We start from the raw sequence: 27,865 nt of genomic DNA, 5'->3' as shown, positions 1-27,865 counted from the left end.
CGCCGCCATTTTGTGAGGCGGCGGCGGCGGCGCGGCGGCAGGAGCCCCGGGTGTGTGTAATGGTTGAATAGAATGACCCCCTCTAGGGAATCCCCGGCTCTGACAGTTACGTAAGGGGCTGTGCGCAAGTGCGGCGTTTAGGGAATCCGCACAGCTCGGGCCTCGCAGCTCTGCGGCCCACATCTCCACCACCCCTAAAAGGACTGGTGGGGGAAGGGACAGATGACCTAGTCTCCCTCCTGCCCCGCCCCCCTCGCCTCCGGCCTTGGCCCAGCTCATCCACTCCCCTTGTCGGGTCTCCGCCCCTCACAGGCTTCCGAGACACTTTACTGGCCCCTGGGTGTCAAGAACTTCCTAGCCACAGCCTTATTCCGACCCCATTTAAGAGACAAACTTTACTTGGGAAATAAATCCATTTCCTCGAGTGAGCACCGGAAGCATGTTGTACTATATTACATAATTCTTTTCACCACCAAAGAAATTTACTCATTGGAACCACTACCTGAAATAACCCATCCAGGCCTTTACTGTGACCTTGGGTGTCGGTGACTTTGCCCGTAGTGGCCATCACGGAAATGGGAATAATGATACGCTGCATATATTGTGAAGCTTAATTAACATCTATAGCAAAGGGCTGATTCCGACACTCCTTGTAGATACAAACTTAGGTGGTAGTATTTATTGAGATGTTTGAGTCTCCCATTTAAGCAGCCTCTTTTTTTAAGCTTCAAAAATATTTTAAACCGGGACCGCATTTAAAGCATTTAAAATTAAAAACATAAGGTTTTATTCAATATTTGTTTTCAGCTTACTATCTTTAAGATACCTAAATATAAAAATGTAAACGTTAATTATTATCGTCAAAGTTCAAAAGATTGCTTCCCAACCAGTTTAATTACTGTTTGCATAACGCAGCACAGAATAATCTAGTTTGAGACGTGAAACCAACCACAGGCAAGATGAATTAAGAGCATGACTCTTATTTCCACAGAACTAGGACAGACAATTCACGTTGTATTTAATTTATAGTTTGCTAAAGTTAGTTTGTGGCTAATCCGTGGAACATGTGCTAATCAGGCCCCAAAATACTAGCACAAGGCTTAGAAAAGCCGATTCTTTTAGACCTTAAAAAAAAGGTGACAGATTGACTTTATTCCGATCAGTCAATGATGTGTAACGTGAGGCGCTGCCCCTCTGGGCTTCTTTTCCCTCCCGAGCGCCACACCGGTTCTGTACGGCGGGCGGGGACTCCGCGGAGGCCTTTCCAACAGCCGGGCCGGGGACGCGAACATCGCCTCCACCCCTAACCCTGGAACAACCGGTAGTGGCCGTTTCCCCGCGCCTCCCCCCTTTCCGCCGGCTTTGTGTGTGTGTGAAATGTGCGGCACATTGCAGATGAACCCTAAGCCCGGCGAGCCGAGTCTATTGTTCCCCGCGAGGAGCTGCCGGGGCGGTGTGGAGCCAGGCGCAGTGCCGCGGCCGGCCCTCGGGGGTCGCTGTGCGGCGCTGGCTGCCCGGTCGTGGCGGCGGCGCTGGAGGCGGCAGAGAGAGGCTGGCGGGGAGGGAAGCGGGCGGGCGGCGCGCAGCGGCTCGGCGGCCGCCGGTGCCTTCTGCCCGGGGACGCCCCGGCCGCGAGGCCGCGCGTGAATGTGTGCAAGGGCCCCGCGGAGCTGCGGCCGGAATACACGCTGTCACCCCGCTTTCCACAAACCACCACACAGACCTCCCCCTCCCCACCCCCAGCCCCGCCTGCCCCAGCCCTGCCGCCGCCGCCGCGGCCGCCGAAACTCCCGGGCCTCCGGCCGCCCCGGCCCCTCACCGTCCGCTCGCTTTTTTCCTCGCCCGCTCGCGCGCCTCCGGCAGCAGCACCATGTTGAATCGCGTCCCCGGGCCGAGCCGCCTGAGCCGGCGGCGCTGAGAGGCGGGCGAGAGCCGGGCCGCGGGGAGGGAGGGAAGGAAGGGGTGGGGGCCGCGCTCGCCCCGCGGCTTCGCGCGGATCCGGCAGTCGCCTGCCCCTCTAGTTTCGCTCCGATTTCTTTAAACTTTTTTAGAAATTCCCCTCCCTCCTTCCCTCCTCTCCCCCTGGCCTCCTGCTCCCTCCTTCCCCTCCTCCTCCTCCTCCTCCCCCTCCCTCCCTCCCTCCCTGCGCCGCCGCCGCCGCCGCCGCCGCCGCCGCCGCCACCGCCGGCCCATGACTGAGCCCCGCCGCCGCCGGCCGAGGAATGGGCTCCGGGCTCTGGTAGGAAGCGCAGGGAGCGGGGGGCGCTTTTAAAACACCGATCTGGGTTTTTTTAAAACCTCCTTTGAAAAAATAATGGCAAACTCGACGGGGAAGGCGCCTCCGGACGAGCGGAGAAAGGGACTCGCTTTCCTGGACGAGCTGCGGCAGTTCCACCACAGCAGAGGGTGAGAGCAGAACCGGGGGGGCAGCGCCGGGGCGAGCCGGGGCGAACGGGGCTCTCCCGCCCGGGCCGGGCGCGGGGTCCCGGCTGACAAGTGCGGGGCTTTCTCTCTCCCGCAGGTCGCCTTTTAAAAAAATCCCTGCGGTGGGTGGGAAGGAGCTGGATCTTCACGGTCTCTACACCAGAGTCACTACTTTAGGCGGATTCGCGAAGGTGAGTGGAAGTTTTAATTTGTATTTCCCTCTCGCTGGCCTCCTCCAAAAAGTCTCCTTTGACCCCGGAGTGGGCGCTCGGGGCCGGGGGGGCGGCCCGCGGGGGCCAGAGGCGTTCTTTTCGCTCCCAGCCGGTGGCACGGAGGCGGACGGCGGCGGGGCTGTTTTTGGCCTGGTGGCTCGCGTGCGCGCGGCGGGCGCGGGGCTCGGCGGGCGGGCGGCCCGGCGCCGGCTCGCGCCTTGCCCGGTGCCCGGCCGGCCCGGCGGGGTCTGAGCGCCGCGGCGGGGAGTGCGGGCGTGCGGGGCGCCCGCCCGAGCCCCGCGCCCGCCCCGCGCCCGCCCGCTCGCTCGCTCGCGAGTCAGCTCTGCCGCCGCTGCCGCTCTAGCACAGGCGGAGACACAGAGACACACAGACTCTGAGAGCAGTTTTCGTGCAACTCAAAATTAGCGCGGGCAGGTTTAACATCGATAATCGGCTGCGAAATGATCCCGGCAGCCGGGGGCACAGCCTCGGCCCCGTCGCCCTCGGTTTATACAGCTAACAAAAGAAACCAGGACCTGTCTTCAAATAGCCATCTTAGGCTTCAAGGCTAGGCAGAAGCTGTAGGCCTCAAAGAAGGGCCTATGGAGATGGATAGATCTGGGAGAGGGATCGGAATCGGCCCCGGCCCCGGCCCCCCCAGACCCTGCGGACGTCGCTGTCCGGAACAGTATTGATCCTTTTGAACTTTTTTTTTTTAGTGTAAACGGACCGCGTTGAGATTTAAAAGGGGGCGACAGAGGGACTTGCGATTGGTTATTGTCCGGGCTTCAAAAACAAAACAAACCCACCAACACCCCCCCTCCCGCCCCCCAAACAAAACAAGTGCTATTAAATCCAGGGCTCTCGGGTGAAAACACAGTGATTCCAGCAGCCCTTGCTTAGTTACTCTTACGGATCGAGCCGAATCACCCAGTGATGCCCGAGGTATCTACAGATCTCTGTAGAATGGGTATTTATCTCATAGTGAGGTTAGAGTTTTCTTGGATTGTGCACTTTCAGACAAATGTGGCTGTGTTTTTAACAGGTTTCTGAGAAGAATCAGTGGGGAGAAATTGTTGAAGAGTTCAACTTTCCCAGAAGTTGTTCTAACGCTGCCTTTGCTTTAAAACAGTATTACTTGCGGTGAGTAGTAGTGACTCTTCCAACAGTGTTTGGAAATAAGGGACTTATGGGGAGATTTGTTTTAGCCAAAAAAAAAAAAAAGAAGAAGAAGAAAAAGCCCCAAACAAGAAACAAACCTTGCACACCGAACAGTTTCTAAACTACTGTTAATTTCAGTCTAGAAACATTAAATATCCTTAAAGTGAGGTTGTAGGAAGGTGAAAGTTTTCCTCACCTATTTTAGGATTGTTTACATTTTTCATACACAATCATTACAGGTGACACCCCCCCCATCTTGGTAAACATTCTTTTGTGACATTGTTATTGATTGCTTGATAGCCACAGAGGGGCAGAAAGGTGATGCTTAGTAAAAGAGTTAAGATAGTTAATGAAACTTTGTATCCCTTGGGAAATTTTTTTCTTTTGTTTTGGAAACTCCTTTGCCTTTTTAAATTCTGACTTTAAGATTTAAAAAAAAAATGAAACCTCTGTGTGGAACCGAGTCTCTGAGTGATTTTTCAGTAGAATATTTATGCATAGCATAACATGTTGGTGCCTTAAGTGACCAGAATTGTTTCTAAAAAAATTTTTTTTTTGGAATTTTTGAGTAGACTTAACACTAAAAAGGATTATTATATATGTAGGAAAATTAAGGATACTGCAAAATGGAATACTATGATTTGAATTTTCTTTCATTCTCTCTCTTCGTTTTTGACTGTTTATTTGACAAAGTAAATTTCTTATTCAGTTGGCTTGTGATCCAGTTTAGAGAGTATATTTTGTGATTCAGCTTTAGTTTTTTTCTCCCAGGTTTTCAACTAGGAATGTTTTCATGTTGTATTTTATTATGAGGTCATCTTTTATTTTTAATACTTACTTACCTGTAAGTAAATATTACTTAGTTGGTGTTTGTTATTTAAAACTAAAATAACACTTCGTATTTATTGCTTTTTAATAATGATGCTATAGAATGGCCTTTTTTAGGTAATGTGGCTTCTGCATAATTTGAGTTTGGCATTTATCATTGCTCCAAATGCAGTATCCACATGTGGATATTCTGTGTTATGTTCAGCATTCTGGAATAGGAAATGCAGTAATTGCACAGGTGTACTTTCTATTGGCTATCTTAGATTGACTTCAGGCTTGATGCTGAAGAGTTCGCAGAACTTTGTGAGGAGTTACTGAGTTACACAGAAGTCTAGAAAATGTTAAATGTGGTTAGTTGTTACCTATTGTGTGTGATGGCATGTGTCAGAGTGCATTTTTAAGTGAAAGACTAAGCCAAAAAACAAAATTAACCTCTAAAACTGTTGATTTACTAATGTAGTGGGAAGTAGAGGTTTTTATTTATGGTGATATTTACTTGCTCATTTTCATTTATAATATTGAGAGGAGTGCTGTTAATACATGTCCTGGTTTTCTGGTAATCGGTTTGAACTGTTTGGATTTTAGACTGTTTAAAATACGTGTTTTAAAGTTATGCCTGATATTTATTGGATGATTGTTTAAAATTTAATATCCTGAAGGTACTGTAAGATATATGTGTTTCATGAGATGTGTCTTTTTCTGAAAAATTTGCATTCATACTAACAGGATTTTAGTATAATCAAATGGCTAGACTTCTAGTTTATTACAAGTTACTTAAATTTTTTTTTTCCAGTTGTGATTTTTATCTTGGTATTGTATTAACCATTGATAATATTTATAGGTACTATTTTAAACTGTGTAGTTTCATGATTGTTTGCAACTCTTTACATTGTTATCAGGTCAATTTAAGCTTTATGCTCTTATTAGAAGCTACATTTTGAACCATGTCCTTAGCTAAACTCGTTTTTCCTACATATGTCACTCTCCAGGTTTGTTTTTGTAAGGATGTAACTAGGCTACTAGGAAGAAAGTTGAAGCATTTGTTTTGGAAAATAAAACCATGTGAAGATTTTCATGGCTTGTAAAGAAATACAAAAGAAATATGTTAGTCAAAAATAGGGTACCCCCAACCTGAAAGATTTTTTTCCATAGTGGTGTAATATTGCACGGTTAGAGGACATGCATTATGCTGGGTTTTTACACCTTCCTCTGAAAAATCTTAACTGGCAGATAGGATGCCAAACTTTCACAGCAATTCTATTACTTAACCATAAGAGTGCCTCTTCATAGGAAGAAACAGTAATCAAGTGACTTTGTAAGTTCCCTCTTTGATATATCAAATTGATTATCATGGTTTCTGATGAGTAGATAATGCAGAGTGTTTTATAAATCACAAATGTAATTTTTTTTTAAAGTATGAACTGTTTCATTTGACTTATTGTAAGACTGTCATAACATGTATTTGCATTTACTCAAATTTAATATTTGCTGACATTCGTCTGTAGTTTTATCATTAATTGGATGGTTAGCTGTTAGCCTTTATTTGATGATACATTTTCTGATATTACAGACATTCAAATAAAGAAAAGCAAACTAATATGCTGACCATGTATATATTCTAACATTTTTATGTTCGTTTTGATACATAGACAGTCATTAAATGTAGAGACTTGAGTTTAGTGGTCTGCCAAAAGTTAGCTTGATTGTGTCATACATTTATTCAGTTGTAGATAGCCTACAGAAATTTCTCAAAGTCTAAAACTACAGTTATTTGTTTTAACATTGGCATTTAATTTTTTTTAAATTACTACTGATAATGTGTAAAAGTACTTACATAAAGACTGGATATTTCTCATCTATGATGTCTGTATATTTTGTTTTCACTTAGTTCATTTCTTGGCGTGTACATCTCAGTATATTCCACAAATGTTTATCATTTGAGTATCTTTATAGGCACAAAAGGATAAGGTATAATTTCCCACATTTTGTAGATGGAGAAGTTAAAGTGCAAAAGAAATCTAAATGGCTTTAGGGGCATTCATTAATTGGACAAAAAAGTTATATTTTTAACATGAGTTCAGTAACATTTAATCAGTCTATTATGAATTCAGTTTCTTAGTCACAAATGATTTTAAGAAATTAAAATATAATTGGAAATTACATATGGTCAAATTTATGCCTGACTGTATTTATACCCAATGTGTTCCATATTTACTCAGTAATTTTGTTTTTTTGTTCCGTTTTGGTGCAAAGGTTGGGGGCCAATTTACTGCTTTTATTTTTGTTAAGAATTTGAAGCCTTGGTATGAAGATTTAGGTAAATATTTCAAATGCTTAGTTGAAGAATTTTGTTTCAGCTTACTGATGCCAATGGCACAGCTATACTCAAGGTTAACTCAGTGTTTCCATTATAAAACTTGATTTTTGGGAAAGGTGATGAAATATCCCCCCATAAAAAAATTTATTGTAGAAAACTATATTATTGGTTTTCTTATAAAATGATTTTTTTTACATGTACCTACCTTTGGAATAGTCAGAAATTTAATTATAGAGTTGCACCCACCATAGTGAATTTTCAATTTCACTGTGAATTTATTCTTTTTTTCCCCAGCCTTGGTGAATGAAGCCTTCCCTTAAATTATACCAGTAAAGTTTACATTTATCAGTTAAATAGAATGAATACACTCATGTGTTGTGTAGTTAGTCTCCACAATTTAGGTCACTTATAAGAGAAAGACTTTTATGAATCACTGGAGGTTAAATGAAAGGATGCTTTAAAATTGTAATAAGTAAGTAAATAAAGTAATACATTGAGTTTGTATATCAACAGAATTTATAAACATAAATTGCTCTCCTTATTCAAAGAAGGAAAATTAAAGTAATACGGAGACTGGAAGAAAAACAGTATCTAAATAAATTATTCATATATGCATTTGAAAATTAATTTTATAAACTGTATCCTTTCATTTTGAACAAACCTGATTTTGATATTTTTGGATATTCTGTTACATTTTAAAGGGCGTGCAAACTTGTTGAAAAGAGGAGTAGAAAGTAGAAAAAGTTGACTTATCAGAGCTCACCTAAGTTAGTGTTGTGTCTTAGAAATCATGTTTTAAAGAGCTTAAATTTGCTCTAAAGTAGAAATAAATCTCTTTCCAGGGTAGATAGTTTCACTGAGGATACAAACTAAGAACTTAACTATAACTCCCGAAAAATATTTATATACTTTTTCTGCATTTAAATTTTCTTCCTTAGCTGTTAACTAAAAATGTCTGTTTCTAAAGAGGAGCACTCCTTTATAATCCTACATTACACTGTGGTGGATTCAGTATTTTCATGGTTGGTTGTGTGTGAAATCCACTGTAACTTCGATAGAAAAATATATCACTACTGTGAATCTTTTATATTCCTAAACCGAATGATATTGGAAGTTGGAAAAGGAAAGAAAGACAAACATTTTAGTTCACTGAAATTTAGGTGCATTATTCAGCAAGTACTCAATACACGTGAAGTAGTCAGAGTTTTAATTAATATTTGGGAAAGGCTGCTTATTGAGCATTTTCCAGAGTGGTATAGTCCCTACTGAAGTTTACTGGTAAAAATGGGGTTTGTGTGTGTCTGTGTGTGTAGAGGGGAGGGTAATTAGGTTTTTATTTGTTTATTTTTAGTGAAAGTACTGGGAAGTGAACCTAAGACCTTGTGCATTGCTAGGCATACACTCTGCCACTGAGCTATACTCTCCCCCCAAATGGGGTTTGTTTGAAATGGGAATTAGAGAACTTAGCGGGCAGGGTGGGCAAGGTGGATTCTCTCTGTCTTTACTTTTCTTTGATTTGCCACCACCATCATCACCATGCTCTTGGGTGTTCAGGGTCATTTAGTGTGAAGATTCCCAGGTTGTGCTATATGAAACACTCATTTTCCTGAAAAGTCAATATTTTTCCTTGAAAAAAGGCCAAATGAATTTGAGCAATAAAGCTAAATTTGGGTTACTTTATTGAAGGACTTCTTAGAGATTTTGTTTTGTTAGTGTGTGTTGTGAATCTCTAGATAACTTGGAGAAACACTATTGCCTCCCTCTCCCCACCCACAGTAAATAGTTTCCCAGACACCACCATGCATCACAGGGGAGTGTTTGAGGAATACCTACTGCGTTCTGCGGAGCACCATTTGGGAAATTCTGAGCTAAAATAAATGAGGGTTAAGAAAAAATTTAAATATGGAAAATAATGAGGAAAATGAGAAATGAGAAGTAATTAGGTGTATTTATATTGATATATATTAATGCAGATATAATTATTTTTATGGGGCTATTAGTTGCTTATTTTTATCAATGGCTGTATGGAGTTATATTGGCCATCCTTAAATAGTTGTTTGAATAGGGGGATATTAAAATTATCTTGTGTTCATTTCCAGGAAAAGAAAAGTAGCAGAATCATAGATCACATTGTTTTGTTGAATGGTAATTAATTTTGTTGAAGTATGATAGTCCTGCTAAAATTTGTAATTCATAATCATGAATTTTGATTTTAGGAAAAGTTGTTTAGAAGTAGATTTTGGTTTAATGACCAAACTTCTTGGAGTTAAAATGGAGATAATAGGATTAAAGAGTATCATCAGATATTTTATGTCTTGAACGTGTAAGCATAATTTTTATGAAAAGCTAAAGTATTGGTTTTTGAATTGAAAATAGAAGTATTGGTTTTTGAATTGAAAATAAATTACATGGTTAGTTCAGTTATCCATAGTAGAGCCCAAGAAATAGGCAAGTTGATTGATTCTTTTTATTCAGAAGTGCACAAAAAAGTATATAAGCTGATTGATAGTGGTATTGGTCACCTGTTAAATAATTTATTAATGCATTCATTTAGGAAATAAAACTTTGGGGAGACCTGGAATAAAGAGATGGTTTAAAGCAATTTGTCATTCTCAGTAGCATTCAGATTATCTGTGAATTTTATTAAGCTTTCCTTGAATTGTGTTAGTAAAATTGAGTCTAACATATTTTCCTGTTTCAAACATTAAAAATATTTCACTTGTGCTTGGATACTTTTTGCATATTTATTATGTTGTGAGTTTGAGGTTAATTCATTTCCACAAGAAATACACCCTTGTGCTAAGTCCTTTGCAATGACCTGTTGCTGGAACTGAGATCTCTTGGTGATATCTAAGAATAGATAACTGCCTTATTAATTACTGCTCCAAAATGATGGATCTGTACTTGAATTAAATTCTAAGTCAGTGTTTGCAGGGTCCATCTCATCTTATTGCAGGAGAATTTTGTGGTGGGGCTAGACCTGTTGTTTTGAATCTTTTATCTCATTCGTCTCTGAAACAGTTCCCTTTTCCTCTTCCTATCATCTCATTGCTTTATGGAAGTAACTGGATCAGTTGTGCTTTTGAATGCCCTAAATTCTGGATTTGGTTGACTGCTTCCTCTAGTGTCAGTTAACCTGTTCCTCTATCCCCCGTGCTTGTTTCCTAAAAACTGTTAGATCTAAAGGTTGAAAAAATTCAAGTTCAGTACTTTAGGCAGACTTAATAGGTAGCACTGTGCTTTTCATCAGATCATAAGACAGATAATGTTTAGTTGTCCCATTTTAGTGGTGCTAAGATTGGTCAGTGATTTTAGGTATTAGTTGTCTAAAATCCTGTATTTTTAAGAAGTGTGTCCCAGGTGGTTCTTAAGTAAGCTAAAGTTTGAGAACAGCTGATCTAAGTATTGTAATTAAACTAATTTAGTTGCTGAGTTAGCTGGTTTAACTTGGCATCAACATGCTGGCTAGGGCGACATCCAGAACAAAGCCTCCAGGTGACATCTGGCTTAGGGGCACCTGCTCAAGCTGCACCTGTCATCTCTAAGCAGAGCCTGGACACACCCTACTTTGTTTCTGGGCTCTAGAGAAGATAACAAGGACTCCACTTCAGTTAGGGTTGAAATGGGGTAAATTAACTACCAATTTGAACTTACCCTACCTGTACTTGTATAGTAGTTTGGATTTTTAAAAAATTAATTGAAAGTAAGTTTTTTCTTAATATCTAGACATTTTCTTAAAAGTGGAACTTTATAATATTCTTCCCAAATGGAATGCCGTTTATTTTATCGAATTTGCTGAATACTTTTTCTCTTTGTGAGGATTTTGTTGGTCTACCCCAGCACTGCTTAAGGGAGTTAATTTACATTGTATAAAGTCCTTTAAAAATAACAATACTAACAATAGCTTGTTTTGTTTAATGCACTTTATCTTCATTTTTCAAGCCATTTTCGTATGTGAGATTTAATTTTTATCATTTCAGATTTCAGAAGTAATTGCTGTTCTTTATTCTCGAAAAATAACACTTAGAATTTCTTTACACCACTCCAACCCTTTTCTTTTGGAGCAGATGGGCTACTTAAAAAAAAAAGGGGGGGGGGCTGTAGGTTATGTCCAACTCTCAATCTTACATGTCAGCCATAATTGCCACTTAGTAAGGTTTACTTTACAGACCACACTTTTCCCCTTCACCTTTCCATTCCATTCCCTTCCCATTGATAGACCTGGTTTACATTTTACAAAGCCTTGTCTTATACGTAACCCTCCATTATCCATAGCTAGTAAATATTGTCAAGTATATTCCATGTCCTAGGTGCGTTTACCTTTTGCTTCTTTCAGTAAATGATTTTTTTTTTTTTTTTACTATATAATGGGGTCAAACTAAAATGTTGCTTTTTATGAAGCAGGATTTGAATAAAGTTGTATAAGAATCTATTTTTTGAATATGCATCTTAATGTGAAATAATGGCAAGTTTTTTAGTTCTTGTCTTTCCTTCTGAGTTCTTACTGTTTGGTAAATTTTTACTTATAGTGTTCAATGGTTAGTTGCTCTGTGTGCAGACATGATGTTTATTATATAATTATTATATACACATCTTTCATGGTGAAGTGTTTTTGGATGAAATTTTATTTTCTTCCTCTCCTACCCCACTGGTTAATTTTAAGTTAATAAAGTGTTGATAAAAACATATGTGAGGTCAACAGGACCATTCTGCTGTTAAAATAGGACAAAGAAGAGACCATAGTTAGGGCCCCATGCAGAAAATACCTAACCTGTAGCACCTTAGAGATGGAGCTGGATTTAAATATGTCAGGAATAATGCCCAAGGTGATCACACTTTCCATAATGGTTCATAGATTAAGTGACTTTTCAATGTACTTGAGCTTGTATCAGACCACTTGGTACTTCATAAACAGTATTTAGTACCTTAGAAGGCTGCACCTCCAAGTGCTCTCACAAGTAATAGGTCAAGAGTGCTTATGTGGTTTGATACAGTCTTTTTAGTTTACACCATTAAAAAGTCAAACTTCTGAATTTCTAGATAGCCCCACATTGCAATGTATTAATTCAATCTAGTAGTAAAAAACCTGATTGAGAGAGAAATGGTGAACCCATCATTTTCTTTCCTTCCTATGTTTTCTTTTTTCAAAATTGTTAATTTTTTTGCTATCTATATGTGAATTCTTGTTTACACTTCATTTATATCGACCAATTATTATTGTTTTGCCATATTTGCTTTGTATTTTTCTCTTTATATGTGACGGTGTGTATATATACACACACATTATTATGATTGTTATTATTAATTTGATATCATTACAGTTATAATGCCCTTTCTGCATAAGTATAAGTGTATATTACTTAAGAATAAAAACATTTTCTTACAAAACAGTCGTACAGTGATCAGATTTGGAAAACTTAATGTGAATATAATCATATTATCTGTACAGACCTTATTCAAATTTTACCAGTTGTCCCAAAGATATATTTTACAGCATTCATACCCACCCACCCCTAATCCATGATCTTGTATTACATTTAACTATTGTATCTCTAGTTCTTCAGCCTTTCATAGTATTACCACTTTTGAAGAATATGGGCCAGTTGTACTATAAGATTTGGATTTGTCTGTGTATTTTTCAGGATTAGATTTAGGTTAGGCATTTTTGGCAGGAGGCGTGTGATGTCACTTTGTCCCATTGTTGCTGATGTTTGGTTAAGGTGGTGTCCTCCTGGTTTCTCCACTGTAAAGTTTCCATTTTCTCTTTTGTAATTAGTAAGTAACCCATGGAGACATACTTTGAGACTGTGTAAATACCTTGCCCACCATCAGACTTTTACCCAATAGTTTTAATATCCGTTGATGATTCTTGCTCGAATCAGTTGTTACTATATTTTGATATGTGTTTTCTAACTTTGTCATTTCTTCTACATTTATTAGTTGGCAATCTGTGATAAGGGAAATATTTTCATTATTTATTTATTAGATTTTTATATGATATAATAGATTCAAATCTATTACAGTTGTGCATTTTGCTGCTTAAGTTTGGCCAGGAGGAGCCATTTCAAGCTGGCTCTTGTGTCTTTTTAACAAGTTCCTATTATTTTTGAACTCTTTCTTGCTTTCTGACAAAATATACTCTGCTCTAGCATCAGCTGTTTCTCCAAGAAGTCCTGGTCCCTTTTAGTGTGAAATGAAATATGGAAATTAAGGTCTGAGTGGTAGATGTGCTCATTGTTACTGGGTTATCTTTTCTTCCAGGCCCTTTCAGAGGAAAGAGCTAGGAAGTTTACTTATTTTAAATATAAATATGCACATTTTGTGAATTTAAAATCCACACAAGATTCCTCTTGCCTTCTTCCATTCCATGTATCTCCCTTCAACTGCCTTGAGAACCCTAGTTCCCAACACCAGTATATTTACTTATCTCGTCAGTTCTGTAACGTAGAGAATAGTTTCCGAATTGTTGTGCCCATACCACTGTAAGCAACAAAGCTACCAAGCAGAGATACAGATTTGTTTGCATTTCTTTTTGTGTTCAGACTGACTTTATACTGGTAATTATTGTGTTAAAAAATTCACAGTGATTAGATTCTTTATTTCTGGGTGGTGTTATTCACTTAAAATAGTAAAATTCGTATTTTCCCATTTGTATTCAATTTTGTGTTTTTCCCATTCTTCTTATTTTAATTTTATTTATGAATATATAAAACAAGATTCTAAAATCAAAGTTTAAGCAAAGATATACTTGGAGGTTACCCTCTTCCTTTCTTGTCTTTTCTACCCTATTCCTACCCATGCTTTGCTGGTAACCAATAGTTTCTGGTTATCCTTCCTGTTTTTTGTTTTGTTTTGCAAAAATAAGGATGTACATATATGCATTCTTAGTTCCCCATCTTAAAATGAAGAATGTGCTATATTTTTTTCTTATTTTGCTTTCTTTCCCTTGATGTATTTTGGCTATCACCATAAATAAATTTGTAAAGTTCCTTTTTTACAGCTGCATAGTATTCCGTTGGGTGGATATATCCTACTTTTTCAACCAATCTCCTACATAATGACACTTAGGTTGTTTCCAGTATTTTACAATAGCAAGTAATGTCATATAAGCAATCTGCAAATCTAGTAGCCTTATGCAAACCTATTTTCAAATTTTTTGAGTTTTATCTTTAGAATAAATTATTAAAGGTGGGGCTGATACAATAATTGAAGAATAAATACATGTGTAGTTTTATTAAATACTGCCAAATTCCCACCAAATTCTTTCCAAATAGGAGAGAACTATTTTGTATTCCTACCAGCAGTATATGAGAGTACCTGTTTCCCATAGCCTTGCCATCTGTTTGTTAAGCCTTTGAAGTTTTACCAATCTGGTAGGTTAAAAAATGGTATCTCACTATGTTGTAATCATTGTGGCTTTGTTTAGCATGTAGTTTTAATATTTGGTAGTGCCATTCCCATCTCGTATGTCTTTTTTTACAAGGTTTTCTTGGCTATTCTTTTATATTTGTTTTTCCATATGAACTTTAGTGTTAATTTGTTCTAATTTCAGAAAAAATCTTGTTTTGTTTTGTTTTGTTTTGTTTTTAATGGGGGTTGCATTAAATTAAAAAAATTACCTTAGGACAACTTCATGATGATACTTAGTTGACTCTATCCAGCAACAATGAAAGTCTTCCTGTTCAAATCTTTTTGTGTCATTCAGGAGTTTGAAGTTTTCCTTTCATAGGTTTTGGGTATTTCTTAAGTTTATTCGTAAGTTTATTATCATTTTTCTTGCTATTGTAAATGTGGTTTTCTCTTCCATTATACCTTCTAATTAGTTGTCATTTATTGATATGAAAATTGATGATTTTATATTATAACCTAGTGCTGGAATGTTTTGACTATTTGTATTAGTTTTATCATTGATTAAAAAACATTCTTAGAGATACCAGTGTGTTATCTGCAAACAGGAATATGCCTTAAATTATTTCTTTTGTCTGATTATATTGGTCACTGTGAAATAGTTGGTAAGACAAGGATATCTTTTCCTTGGCTTGATGCCAACCTTAGTTTGATGTTTCTAGTATTTCTTCGTTGAGTAAGATACTGCATGTCGTGTGTTCTTGATGCAGTCTTAACTCTGTATGTTCTATTAGTACAGCATCTCTAGATCTCTTTATTGAATGAACAATACTGTTAGACTTAAAAGTCAGATTTAGGGATATCCCTCATAGATTTATCTACTAGTGTTTGGCTTTATTATTATTTTTTAAAATCTGTAATTATTATCTGTATTCAAGAGAGGAACTAATAGTGATTGTATAAAATTTTAAATCTCATTTTGTGGCTTTTGTTTAAAAATATTTCTCATATTCTAGGCATTTAACATACAAATAAAAATCAGCTAAAATTCTCAGTGATAACTTGGGAGCAAAATTACCGTTCTTGTCTATCTATCCATGAACTCGTTACTGTTTCATTCGTTGCTGGCCGTCGCACCACTTGTTATACAAGGCAGTAATTTAATTCATTGCTTGATTTTTATGTTATTAAGTGTAGTATGAGCTATGATTTGATAATTGTTTGATTTTTATATTATCAAGGTGAAAAGTAATTATAGATTATCTACCCTGTAGAGGTGGAAAACAAATTCATGCTTTAGTTAGAATCAGAAATCTTGTATGTTTGTTTGGGTGAATCCATTCACATCCATTATCACTAAGTCATATGTATTATGTTTTTACATTGTATATTTGATTCTCAGAATTAGATATAATTTAGATTTTAAAGTCTTGCTAGTTTTGAGAGTTGCTTAGAGCATCCATCCTTCTTTATCCCCGTTTCCAAACTCTGGGGATTAGCGGAAGTAGATGTGTGTGCGTATGTGTGCCCTATTTATTACCTTTAAGCAAATTGCTTGGTAATTTTCTTGGTCAGTTTTTTTTGACCTTACTGAATCTTACAGATATTTATACCAAGTTTTACACATTTAAGGAGCTAAGTTGAGGTAGACATTAACTATTATATGCAGATTTGACATTTTATAGTAGTGTGGCTTATGGGGCCTGAAATTTTAGATTCCTAAAGATTAGGGCGAGAAGTATGTACTTATCACAATTGAACATGACTGGTGAATCTATCAATTCATAGCATCATCATTCTTAACTAGAAGGGATTTTAAGAAGGTAGTGTAGTACTACCAGGCTTTTTGGTAGGCTAGAAATAGGATATATTTTATGGTGGGCCGCTGTAAGGATAACTGACTTGCCTAAGGTCACTGTTACTGAATAATAAGAGGGTTAGAAGCCAGTTCAGTGCTGCCTTTATTACCCTAGCCACTCTATTCTGATTTAAAAGGAATAAATGTAGAAGATTGTTGAGATTTCTTTGCTATAACAAAACATGACTTTTACTTTTACTTTATGATTTTACCAACTCATACTATCTGTGAGGCATAGGTGTTACATTGCTGGCCAGTAGCGGTGATAAATATGCATTTGATTTATCATTTGTATCCAACAGTGGTGTCTCTTTCCCTTTCTTGCCTAAAGGACTATGTTGATAAGACAGGTGAATATTATTAGAGAGCCCATAGCAAAAAATACAACAATCACTGGGAAAAACCACTTTTCTTCAGATATTCCTTATCTTGAATGTTTTGCTTAGAAAAACTTAAATTTACATATTTGATAAAGCTGGCCACTGACTTTTTTTTTTTTTTAAATAACCAGGAATACTACTTGAAACTTTTCAGTCTGATACATTATTTTTTAGATGGAGACCTCTACTGGAAGTATGAAGCAAGAGATGGATTCTATTGTACACTATAAAATATCTAGACAAATGGATGGTAGGAAGATTTATTTAAAAAGTAGTCACTGTAAAGTGTCCTAGAGCCTTTTTAAAAGAATCTTTCTTATGATACTTCAGATAATAATGCATTTTCAGTTTATGACATGAAGTTAAGTTTTTTAAAAAGCAGAATATCAGGTTTATATTTTGGTTTTTGTTTCTTGAATTTGCCATGTGCTCAGCACTGTACTCGATGCTTTATAATACTTCATTTCTTCCCCACACCTACCTATGACATACAGTACTGTACAGGTACTGTTACTATTGTCCTGATATTACAGAAGAGAATGCAGGATGAAGAGATGTAAGATCCTTGCCCAAGGTCACACAGTTAGTAATTTTAAGAGCTAGTATTTGAACCTGGGCCATCTGGCTCTAAAAAGGCATGCTATATTGTCTTCCCCCAAGTACACATGATTACATCTTTATTATAAAAGTATATGAAGACAAACACTTGAAGGGAATAAGCAAAACATAAAAATGGAGTAGTTGTGGGATCGTGGCTTTTTATTTTTAAAATCCTTCAATGAGACTTGTGTGCTGCAGTATAGTTTATAGTATAATTTCTACAAATATTCTTCTTACTAGATTTCTACAACTTTACAAGGTGGATTATAGATTATAGATGAGGAAAAAAGCCTTTAAGTATCATTGCTAATAAGTAATGGCATCAGGATTAGAATTCAGTTTTGTGAATTATAATTCACTGCTCTTATTCTACCACCAAAGTGATGGGGGTCAAAGACTTTTTTTTTTTTTTTTTAATGCTTCTCTGCCTCTTAAAGCTCCTAATTCAGCATTGATACATTATAGTTGAACTCAGTCAGATCTCTTGCCATGGGGGAGGTTCTTAAGAACTCCAGTGGGTGTTGGTGGGTCTGTCAGCAAATCGGGAATCTAATTTGGGAAATTCTGAAAGAATTGAAAAATTCTAAACAGAGTGAGTAGTATAACCTCCCATTGATCTGGCCTTAGAAAACTTAACCTCTTCTTGTGTGGTTTTATGGAACAGTCACCAAGAGTCAGTTCTAGTGTAGAATGTAAATTAACAACATGATAAATGTGGCATTTTGTGCAATTTTATATAGCACTTGAAAATGTGTATTTTTAGGTGAAATAGATACTGTGTCTCTATCTCTTTTTATAAGCTGTAACAGTGTAGAATCTTGAGTAGAGTTAGAGTTGGCCCAGAGCAACACTGATTTTATTTCAAACTAGCATGTGAAGATCCAAGGATTTTGCAAAGTCATGACTATTTCTGAAAAATTGGTTATATGATAACTCAGTGGAAGCATTTTGGGAGTCAGGAATTTTCATTATTATCATAGTAGTAGCTAACATTTATTGAACATTTATTATTTGCCTGGCATTTTGCTCAACCTGCATTATTATAATTTTCAAAACCATCCTATAAGATTTATACCAACATCATCATTTTATAGATGAGGAAACTTAAGATTTAGAGAAATTAAGTAACTTGCACAAGGTCACATAACTACAAAGTGGTGAAGTTGGAATTTGATCCAGGTCGTCTGCCTCCAGAGAGCAAACTTTTAACCACAGGCAAAATACTGCCCCTTTACTCATTCATGAATAATGGCTGATTGTTTATCATTTGTCAGACAGTATTCTATGCACTGGACATCTATCAGTAATGAAAACAAAAAAATCTTTTCCCTTGGAGTTAGGGAAAGGAGACAGTAAACAAATAAGTAAAGCAGGGTATATTAGGTAAGAATAAGTGCCAGAAAAAAAAAAAGCAGATAAAGGAGACAGTTTTTGAATAGGGAGAGTATTACATATTAGATAGAGTGGACAGGAAAAGTCTAAGAGGATGTTATTTGAATAAAGATCCAAAGATGGAGCAATTCAGGTGGATACCTCGGATAAGAGTCAACAAACAGCAATGGAACATGCTTGGTGTGCTCACAAACAGCAAGGCAGCCATTGTGGCAGAGTTAGTGAGTAAGGAGGAGAGGAGTTGGAGATGAGTAGATCAGAAAGGTAGGAGAGAGCTGGTGGCCAATCATGTAGGGCCTTTGTAAAGTCTTTCCATTTTACTAAAGCCATTGGAGGACTTCGAGCAGCGAAATGCCATTATTTGGATCTCTCTGGGTGCTTTGCTATATATAGGTGAAGAGTAGGGGTCAAAGGGCAGAAACAAGGAGACATGTTAGAGGGCTAATAATTGGTTAATTAATGACGATGGTTTGTACCAATGAGGTTCATAGCTCTTGAGGTGGTGATAAGCAGCCATATTTTGGATATCTAACGTTTCATCAAAAACTTTTAAGACTAAATTAGCAGATACCTACTCAGTTACATACTGAGAATCCATCAGGTGTCAAGTGTCATGCTTTTCCAATGTAAACTTTATTTTCCTTGATTATCATAGCGCAGTAACGTAGGCGCTCATTGTACACAATCTAGAGAATGGAAGAGGAAAATAATGAGTACTATTAATATCATATCTTAAGCATGTTTTCCCCTAATCTTTTGTCATAAGGTTTGAACTGAAAAATCTATCTACAGTAAGCTGGCTCTCCTACTGGAATATCAGCTCCTTTAGAGCAGGAGCTGCACCCTTTATTTCTGTGTCTTGGGTACCTAGCACAGTATCTGCTTCAGTACTGCTTGTTTGGTTTGAATTAATTGTGCTAATCAATTGGGTGCCATATCCTTGCACATTCTTTGAGGAGATACTATGGTTTTTTCATTTGTTTTGAGGTTTGGTGAATGGGCAGTCAGTAAGTATTGGTAGACTTAATGTACTCTGAACTCCAGCCATGCTTATCTATTTATAGTTCTCCGAATATGCCAAGTTTTTCTCACCTCTCTGCCTTTGTATGTGCTGTTTTCTCCGCCTCAGACTCCATTGCCACCTTCTTTGCCTGACATACTCCTACCCATCTTTGAAACTTAGCATAAATGTCACCTTTTCTATAAAGCCTTTTCTTCCCAAACAGCTTGAGGTGATCCTTCTTTATGATCCCACTTTCCCCCATTTATACCTCTATTATAAACACTGCCATAATGACTTCTTCATGCCTGTCTTCTTTATATGGTACTGTGAGGCCAAGGAAGTAGGGACTTAGTTGTGTGTATCTTTGTAGCATCATCATAAGATAATGCTTATTAGTGCATAGGAGTTAGTGTGTGGCCAATGGAATCAATTAATGAATGCTGGAAAGGGTCATTGGAAATAAGAAAAGAGGGAAGTTACTTTGGTTTGAGGATAGAGAGGAAGATCCTTTGTATCAAAAGATAAGCTGGATATGGATAGGAAAAAAAGAGGGGTGAAGATGGAAGACTTTTTAGGTATGAGGAAGGGGAAATGAGGGTATGCACGATGTGGTTTTAGTTGTGTAAATGAGCGCTGCTGCATCAGAGGGTTTGTGCATGTGACTGATGGAAGGTAAGATGGGGACCAAAGATTGGTACCGGATGGTGGAGGATTTTGAAATCAGGTCAAGATGTTTGACCTTTATTATTCCATGTATAGTAAAAATGTGAGATTCTGTTGTTTGTTGTGTGTTTTTTTAATTTATATATATATATATTTTTATTTTAGCAGAACAAATTCTTGATAAAAAAGATGTTTGGGGAACATTAATCTTACATTGGTGTAGCTTTGAGTTAGGGGAAAGTAGTGGCAGGAATGGCAGACAGACCTGCCTGATTTGATTAGAAAATGGGATATTATTTTTATTGAGTATTCAGACAAAATATTATCTGAATTATTACTTCTTTGTTGCATTTTTTAAATCGAGGTTATTTGACATAACATTATATTAATTCCAGGTGTACAACATAAATGATTTGATATTTGTTTATATGGCAAAGTGATAACCACAGTAAGTCCAGTTAACATCTGTCACCATATATAGTTGACTTTTTCCATGACTTACTCATTTTATAACTTGAAATTTGTATCTTTTGATCCCTTTTACCCATTTCACACCCCCTACCCCTGCCTCAGGTGACCACTGATCTTTTGTCTATATTCATGAGCTCAGAGATTTTCTCTTCTTTTTTTTTTATTCCACATATAAGTGAGATCATACGGTATTTGTCTTTTTCTATCTGATTTCACTTAGCATTGTACCCTCAAGGTCTATCCACATTATTCTATATGGGAAGATTTTATTCTTTTTTATGACTGAATAATATTCTATTATATATATATATATATGCTGGAATGAATATATCTCACATTTTCTTTATCCATTTGTCCATCATAGGATATTTAGGTTGTTTCCATGTCTTGGCTATTGTAACTAATGCTTCAGTGAGCAAGGAGGTGCATATATCTTTTTCAATAGTGTTTTCATTTTCTTTGGAAAACTTCTTTATTTCTTAAAAAATAATAGACAAGAAAGTTGTGTTCAGAAGTACTTCAGAATCTTGTATTATCTTTAAAGTTGTTGTAATAAATACCAGTTTTTATCAGACTGTCAATTTACAGAAGATCAGTCATTAACACAATTTAATAATAGAGCTATCAGATTAAAAAGCTAAATCTTAGGTCACATTTTGATGAATAAGACCCATTACAGGTAAGCCTCTTTTTTTAAAATTAATCTCAAATGAATAGGATCTTGAAATAATGTGTCATGTGATATGTGGGGCTTCTAGGCACTAGAAAACAAACAGCATTTCAGTATTTTCACCCTAATTCTTTACTTAGGTTGTTTGAGATTGGGTGGAAGTGAAAGACTAAGTGTGAGTCTTATAGGAACCTTTTTCTCCTTTAGATCATACTTGCAGTTTTCTCCTAATGGTTGCTCAGTGTCTGACTAAAGCTGTGATTCCTCAAGCAAAGTGAAGTGAAGTGCAATAATTTTCTGTGAATTTGATCAATATAGAGATCAAACAGGTTAGTAGAATTCCAGTTGCTGGCAAATTTGATAAACCAACTGTTGCTGTACTTTATTTATTTGAGTGTAGATCAGCATCATAGTTCACAGTCCTGTGAACTTTTGGATTATATGTAGATTACTAATTCATTTTATCTTCTATCTCTGTGCTGGAAGGAACTTTTTACAACTTCATCACTGAGTTCACTTTTTTTTTTCCCTTAACAAGCTCTAGAACTCAGTACTTTTGCTTATTAGTTCCAATAACTTAGCAATCTTTTTTCCTTTCTGTTTTTCTAAAACCATATGCTATAGGGTCTAGTGAGGATAAGTATATACTCACGATGAAAATAGGCTGAACTGAAGACAGGTGCACGTATTTGATACATTTAGAATTCTTTAGAATATGTTTGCTAATATTGGGCATTCCTGGATACATATTTGTGTGACTAGTATGTGTGGTTAAGTGAAAGGGATTATTTTGGAAAGAGTGTTTGAGAGTTAGGAGAATGGTCTAGTGGGATGTGCTCAGGATTGTATCTGATCAAAATCTTCTCCTGAAAGGGCTTTGCTATTACCTGGAATCTTATTTTGACATTAAACTGACTTGATTTGGTTTGGACATTACTATATTTCTCCTTTGTGAGTGATTTTTTGTTTGTTTCTCAGATTCCACATATAAATGAAATCATAACATTTGTTTTTCTCAGTCTGACTTAATTCACTTTGCATAGTACCCTCTAGATCCACTGCTGCAAATAGAGAAGTTTCATTCTTTTTTTATAACCCAGTAATATTCCATTATATAATATTCCACATATATATATATTTATATATATCTCACATCTTTATCCATTCATCTATTCATGAGCATTTGAGGTGCTTTCATATCTTTACTATTGTAAATAATGCTGCAGTGAACTTGGTGGTGCATATATCCTTTCTAATTAGTGTTTTTGTTTTCTTTGAGAAATATCCAAGAGTAGGATTGCTGGGCATGTAGTAGTTCTATTTTTTAATATTTTGAGGAATCTCTGTGTAGTTTTCCGCAGTGGCTGTACCAAGTTGCATTCCCACCAACAGTGCACCAGCGTTCCCTTATCCTTACCAACACTTTTGTTATTTTTTGTCTTTTTGATAATAGCCATTCTGACAGAGGTGAGGTAATATCTCACTGTGATTTTGACTTGCATACCCCTGATGATTAATGATATTGAGCATCTTTTCATATGTTTGTTGGCCATCTGTATTTCTTCTTTGGAAAAATGTTGTTTGCTTTTTTGATGTTGAATTGTATTAACTCCTTATCAGATATATCATTGGCAGACATCTCCTCCATTCAGTAGGCTGCCTTTTCATTGTGTTGATTGTTTCCTTCACTGTGGAAAAGCTTGATCTAGTCCCATTTGCTTATTTTCCCTTGGTTCCCTTGCCTAAGGACACATAACCAAAAAAATATTACTAAGACCAATGTCAAAGAGTACTGTCTGTGTTTTTTCCCTGAAGTTTAATGGTTTCAGTTCTTACATTTAAGTAAATATTTAATCCATTTTGAATTTATGTTTGTGCATGGTGTGAGAGAGTAGTCCAATTTGATTTTTTTTTCCATGTAGCTGTCCAGTTTCTCCAACATCACTTATTGAAGAGGCCATCTTTTCTCCATTGTATATTTTTGCCTCCTTTGTCATAGATTAATTGCCCATATAAATGGGCTCTCTGTTCTGTTCCATTGATCTATATGTCTTTTTTGTGCCAGCACCATACTGTTTTGATGACTGTAAATTTGTAGTATAGTTTGAAATCAGGAAGTGTGACACCTCCAGCTTCGTTTTTCTTAAGATTGTTTTGGCTATTTGGGTTTTTTTGTGGTTCCATATAAATTTTAGAATTATTTGTTCTAGGTCTTTGAAAGATGCCACTGGTATTTTGATAGGGATTGCATTGAATCTGTAGGTTGCTTTGCATAATATGGTCATTTTAACAATATTAGTTCTTCCAATCCATAAACTTGGTATATCGCTCCATCTGTTTGTGTCATCTTGTTTCTTTAATCAGTGTCTTAGAGTTCTCTGACTACAGGTCTTTTACCTCCTTAGTTATATTTATTTCTAGATATTTTGCTCTTTTTGATGTGATTGTGAATGAGAATGCTTTCTTAATTTCTCTTTTTGAAACTTTGCTGTTAATGTATAGAAATGCAACAGATTTCTGTTTATATCCTGGGACACATATCCTGCTACATTACTGGATTCATTGATGAGCTCTAATAGTTTTCTGCTGGCATCTTTTAGGATTTTCTATGTATAATATCAAGTCAAACAGTGGCAGTTTTACTTCTTCATTTTCATTTTGGATTCCTTTTATTTCTTTATCTTGTTTGGTTGCTGTGGTTAGGACTTCCACCTACTATGTTGAATAAAAGTGGTAAGAGTGGGCATCCTTGTCTTGTTCCTGATCTTAAAAGAAATACTTTTCAGCTTTTTGATGCTGAGTATAATCTTAGCTGTGGGTTTACCATATATGGCCTTTATTATTTCAGGTTTGTTCCCTCTATACTCACTTTGTTGAGAGTTTTTATCATAAATGAATGTTCAATTTTGTCAAAAGCTTTTTCTGCATCTATTGAGATGATTTTTATTCTTCAGTTTGTTAATGTTGTGTATGCTATTGATTGGTTTGTGGGTATTGAACCATCCTTGCATCCCTGGGATAAATCCACGTGATCTTGGTGTATGATCCTTTTAATGTGTTGTTGAATTTGGTTGCTGATATCTTGATGAGGATTTTTGCATATATATTTATGTGATATTGGCCTGTAATCTTTTTTGTGGTATCTTTATTTGTTTTGGTATTAGGGTGATGCTGGCCTTATAGAATGAGTTCAAAGTGTTTCTTCCTCTGCAGTTTTTTGGAATAGTTTGAGAAGAATAGGTGTTAATTCTTTTCTAAATGTTTTGGTAGAATTCACCTGTGAAGCTATCTGGTCCTAGACTTTTCTCTGTTGGGAGTTTTGTGTGAGTGTGTGTGTGTGTGTGTGTGTGTGTGTGTGTGTGTGTGTGTGTGTGTGTGTGTTTAAATTACTGATTCAGTTTCATTACTGGTAATTGATCTGTTCATATTTTCTGTTTCTTCCTGGTTCAGTTTTTGGAGATTATACATTTCCAGGAATTTGTTCATTCTTCTTGGTTGTCCATTTTATTAGTATATAATTGTTCATAGTAATCTCTCACGATGCTTTGTATTTCTGTTGTGTTGGTTGTAATTTTTCCTTTTTCATTTCTGATTTTCTTTTGTATGTAATCTCCCTTCCTTGTCAGAAGTTTTCGAGTAATTTTTTATTTTTTTGGTCTTTGAAAGGCTTAAATTTCACTCCAGTATGTTTAGGTATAGACTTTTTTCTTATTTTCTTAGCACTCTATTTCAGTCTGAGATCATATATTGAATCTTGTGGAATTCTTGGCCATTGTTTTTTCAGATTCTTTCCCTTCATTTATTCTTTTCTTTGCTTACGAAGTTCTTGTTCGATAGATATTGACATTTATACTACTTTCCCTATGTCACTTAAACTTTCTGTTTTAGTATTCATCTTTTTACTGCTTTATGATACTCTGAGACATTTCCTGGATTCAGCCTTGATTACTAAGTTACTTTTCACTTCTATCTATTCTGTTTATTCAAATAATTTAAAAATCCTTTATTTCAACAATTATATATATTTTTATAGGCAGTGTTGTCTTTGTTCTTAACTGGTTATACCTGCTTCATGCTTATAATAGTTTCCCGTGTCTCTCTAAGGCTATTTATTATGATTGTTCAAAAGTGTGTTTTCAATTAGTTCTGCTGCTTCTTTAAGTTATTTCTGGTGCATTTGGGTGTGGATGTGGGTATATGTGTACTCTCCTTGTATTAGTGATGCTCCAATGTTTCCTTATTTTCCCCTCTGTTTGTTACTCTTATAATCCTCAGATGCTAGTTAATCTAGAGGATGATAGATAGACATATAATGAATTCAGCCATTCTTGGCATTCTACCCACATGTTGCTCCTGTTTCTGAGGAGCACTTCTCTGTATGCATTGCTTACATTAGTAGGGTGCATCCCTCTCTTGTTTGTTTTAGTCCTGATGTCTGGCTGTTTGTACTGATTTTCTACACTAAATAGTGGTAGCACGGGCAATAACCTACCTAAGAAAATCCAGCCTAATGAAAAGGTACACAACTAGAATTCCTAATTGCAGTTTATTCTCCTAATCAGTGGTTGCTGATTTTCATATGCTCTGTAACTCCTTAACTATGCCCTATGATTATCTGTTTCCTAAAGTGTTGTTGAACTGGATCCTGAGATCTAGCAATGCTTATCTTAGTGTCATCTGCAGAGTGGGTTTCGTAAGGAGGAGCCAACAACCAGCGGGTGATGCTGGCCTTTTATCTTTTCAGGGACCAAAACCCTTATCTTACTTTTACAGGTAGTGGCTACAAATTTCTTTCAAGTTCTCGGAACACCTTGGAGTATCTGGATATTCTATGAACAGATAAGAAGGAAATAAATGTATCTTTAACAATTTATGTCTCTTTCTTCACGCATAAAGTTTTGTTGTTTTGGTTACAATTTGTTTTGAAAACCTTTTATGATAGGGATATAATTGACTTGCAAAGTATTGTGATCTATAATAGCTACATTTATTGAGTGCTAACTGTGTCCTGGGTACTGCACCAAGTGTTTTTTGTATATAATGTTGGGGAAAGACCGAGATGATTTCTCCAGTGAGAAATTTTAACTTAATAGGTTTATAAGAATGATGGATGACTCTTGACTCTTGATGACAAAAATTATACTGAGATAGTTTAGCAACAATAAATTTCATTAAAGTCATAAAATGTTTTGCCTGTAGAAGAGGGAAATAATTGAAGAAGGCAATTCAGAGATTGTTATTGAGAGAACTGAGATGTAGAGTGTTTGCCACTTTTATGGGCTTTCTCAGTTTTTTTGGTTTGGGGATATATTTGGGTTGACTATACAGAACCATTTTGTTCTTAGAGGATTTAATATTTGTAGATTATTGAGAATAGAAAAGATCACTGGAAAGCTATTCACTTTGTGCTTGTGTGTTTTGTACTAGATGTGAAAATAGAAAATAAACAAGAAATCATTCCAGCTTCCTAAAACAGTTTGTGTTCACTATTTCTTATCTAGTTTTTCATCTAAAAGGCTATTATGCTTAGCTGTTTAAATTTGGCTTTAGAATGAACCTTTAGATCTAGCCTTTACCTTAAAGCCTCATTTTCTACTCTTATCTTCTGCTTCCTGATTATACTTGCTGGTGGAACACAAACCAGTGATTGTATGAAATTTGAAATGAAGAAGAGAAGACCTAGATTAGAAAATTGCTGGCTTTGTGTAACTAGTTTTTTTGGGTTTTTTTTTTTTTTTTTTGCTTAACATTATTTAAACAATGAAACTATTTTTCCCAGTTTTTTTCTTTTTTATTAAACACAATTTACACATAGTAAAATTTACCCTTTTTGGTGTACTACTCTGCCACTTTTGACAAATAGAAACAGTTGTATAAGTACCACCAGAATGAAGATATAGAACCTTTCCATCACTCCCAAAATTGCTCCGTGTCCTTTGTAGGTAAGGCAAAGTCCATTTTATGTCCCTGGCAACCACTAATATGTTTTATGCCCCTGAAATTTTGCCTTTATAAGAGTATCATATTAATAGAATCATACCATATGTAGCCTTTTGAGTCTGGCTTCTTTTACTTAGCACAATGCATCAGGGATTTATACATATTGCCTGTATCAGTAGTTCATTTCTTTTTATTGCTAAGTAGAATTCCGTTGTATGGCTATACTGCAGATTCTTGGTCATTTCCTAGTTGAGGGAGATTTACAGTGTTTCCATATTTTGGTGGTTATAATTACTATAAACATTCTCATGTAGGTGTGGGTGAACAGAAATTTTCACTTCATTTGGTACATACAAGGAGTAAAATTACTGGGTCATTAAGAAAAAAGATAATGGGTCATACTGGAAATATATATTTGATTGTATAAGAAACTGTGAAACTTTTCTAGAATGGCTGAAGCATTTTGCATTCCTACCAGCAATATATGAGAGTTCCAGTCACTCCTCCTCTTTGCTCAAGTTTGATATTGTTAGTTAGTTTTTAAATTTTAGCCATTTTAAAAGATGTGTAGTAGTATCTCATTGTTCTTTTAACTGACT

At 36.7% G+C, this 27,865-nt stretch overlaps 1 protein-coding gene across 1 annotated transcript in view; it reads left to right on the top strand.

Annotated features, from left to right (window-relative positions):
* The first annotated feature begins 2,113 nt into the window (after positions 1 to 2,113).
* The window catches only part of ARID2 (AT-rich interaction domain 2), a 137,020-nt gene continuing 111,268 nt past the window's right edge, over positions 2,114 to 27,865 (top strand). Inside the window, exons 1-3 of the mRNA XM_074374992.1 lie at positions 2,114 to 2,406; positions 2,522 to 2,615; positions 3,682 to 3,779. Of these exons, the coding sequence (XP_074231093.1) occupies positions 2,315 to 2,406; positions 2,522 to 2,615; positions 3,682 to 3,779 (284 nt within the window). The 5' untranslated portion in view covers positions 2,114 to 2,314. The remainder of the gene's footprint in view (positions 2,407 to 2,521; positions 2,616 to 3,681; positions 3,780 to 27,865) is intronic.

This window comes from Camelus bactrianus, chromosome 12, assembly GCF_048773025.1.
Source record: "Camelus bactrianus isolate YW-2024 breed Bactrian camel chromosome 12, ASM4877302v1, whole genome shotgun sequence".
In the NCBI taxonomy this organism is placed as follows: domain Eukaryota; kingdom Metazoa; phylum Chordata; class Mammalia; order Artiodactyla; family Camelidae; genus Camelus; species Camelus bactrianus.
This window is presented reverse-complemented; position numbering and strand designations above follow the sequence as displayed.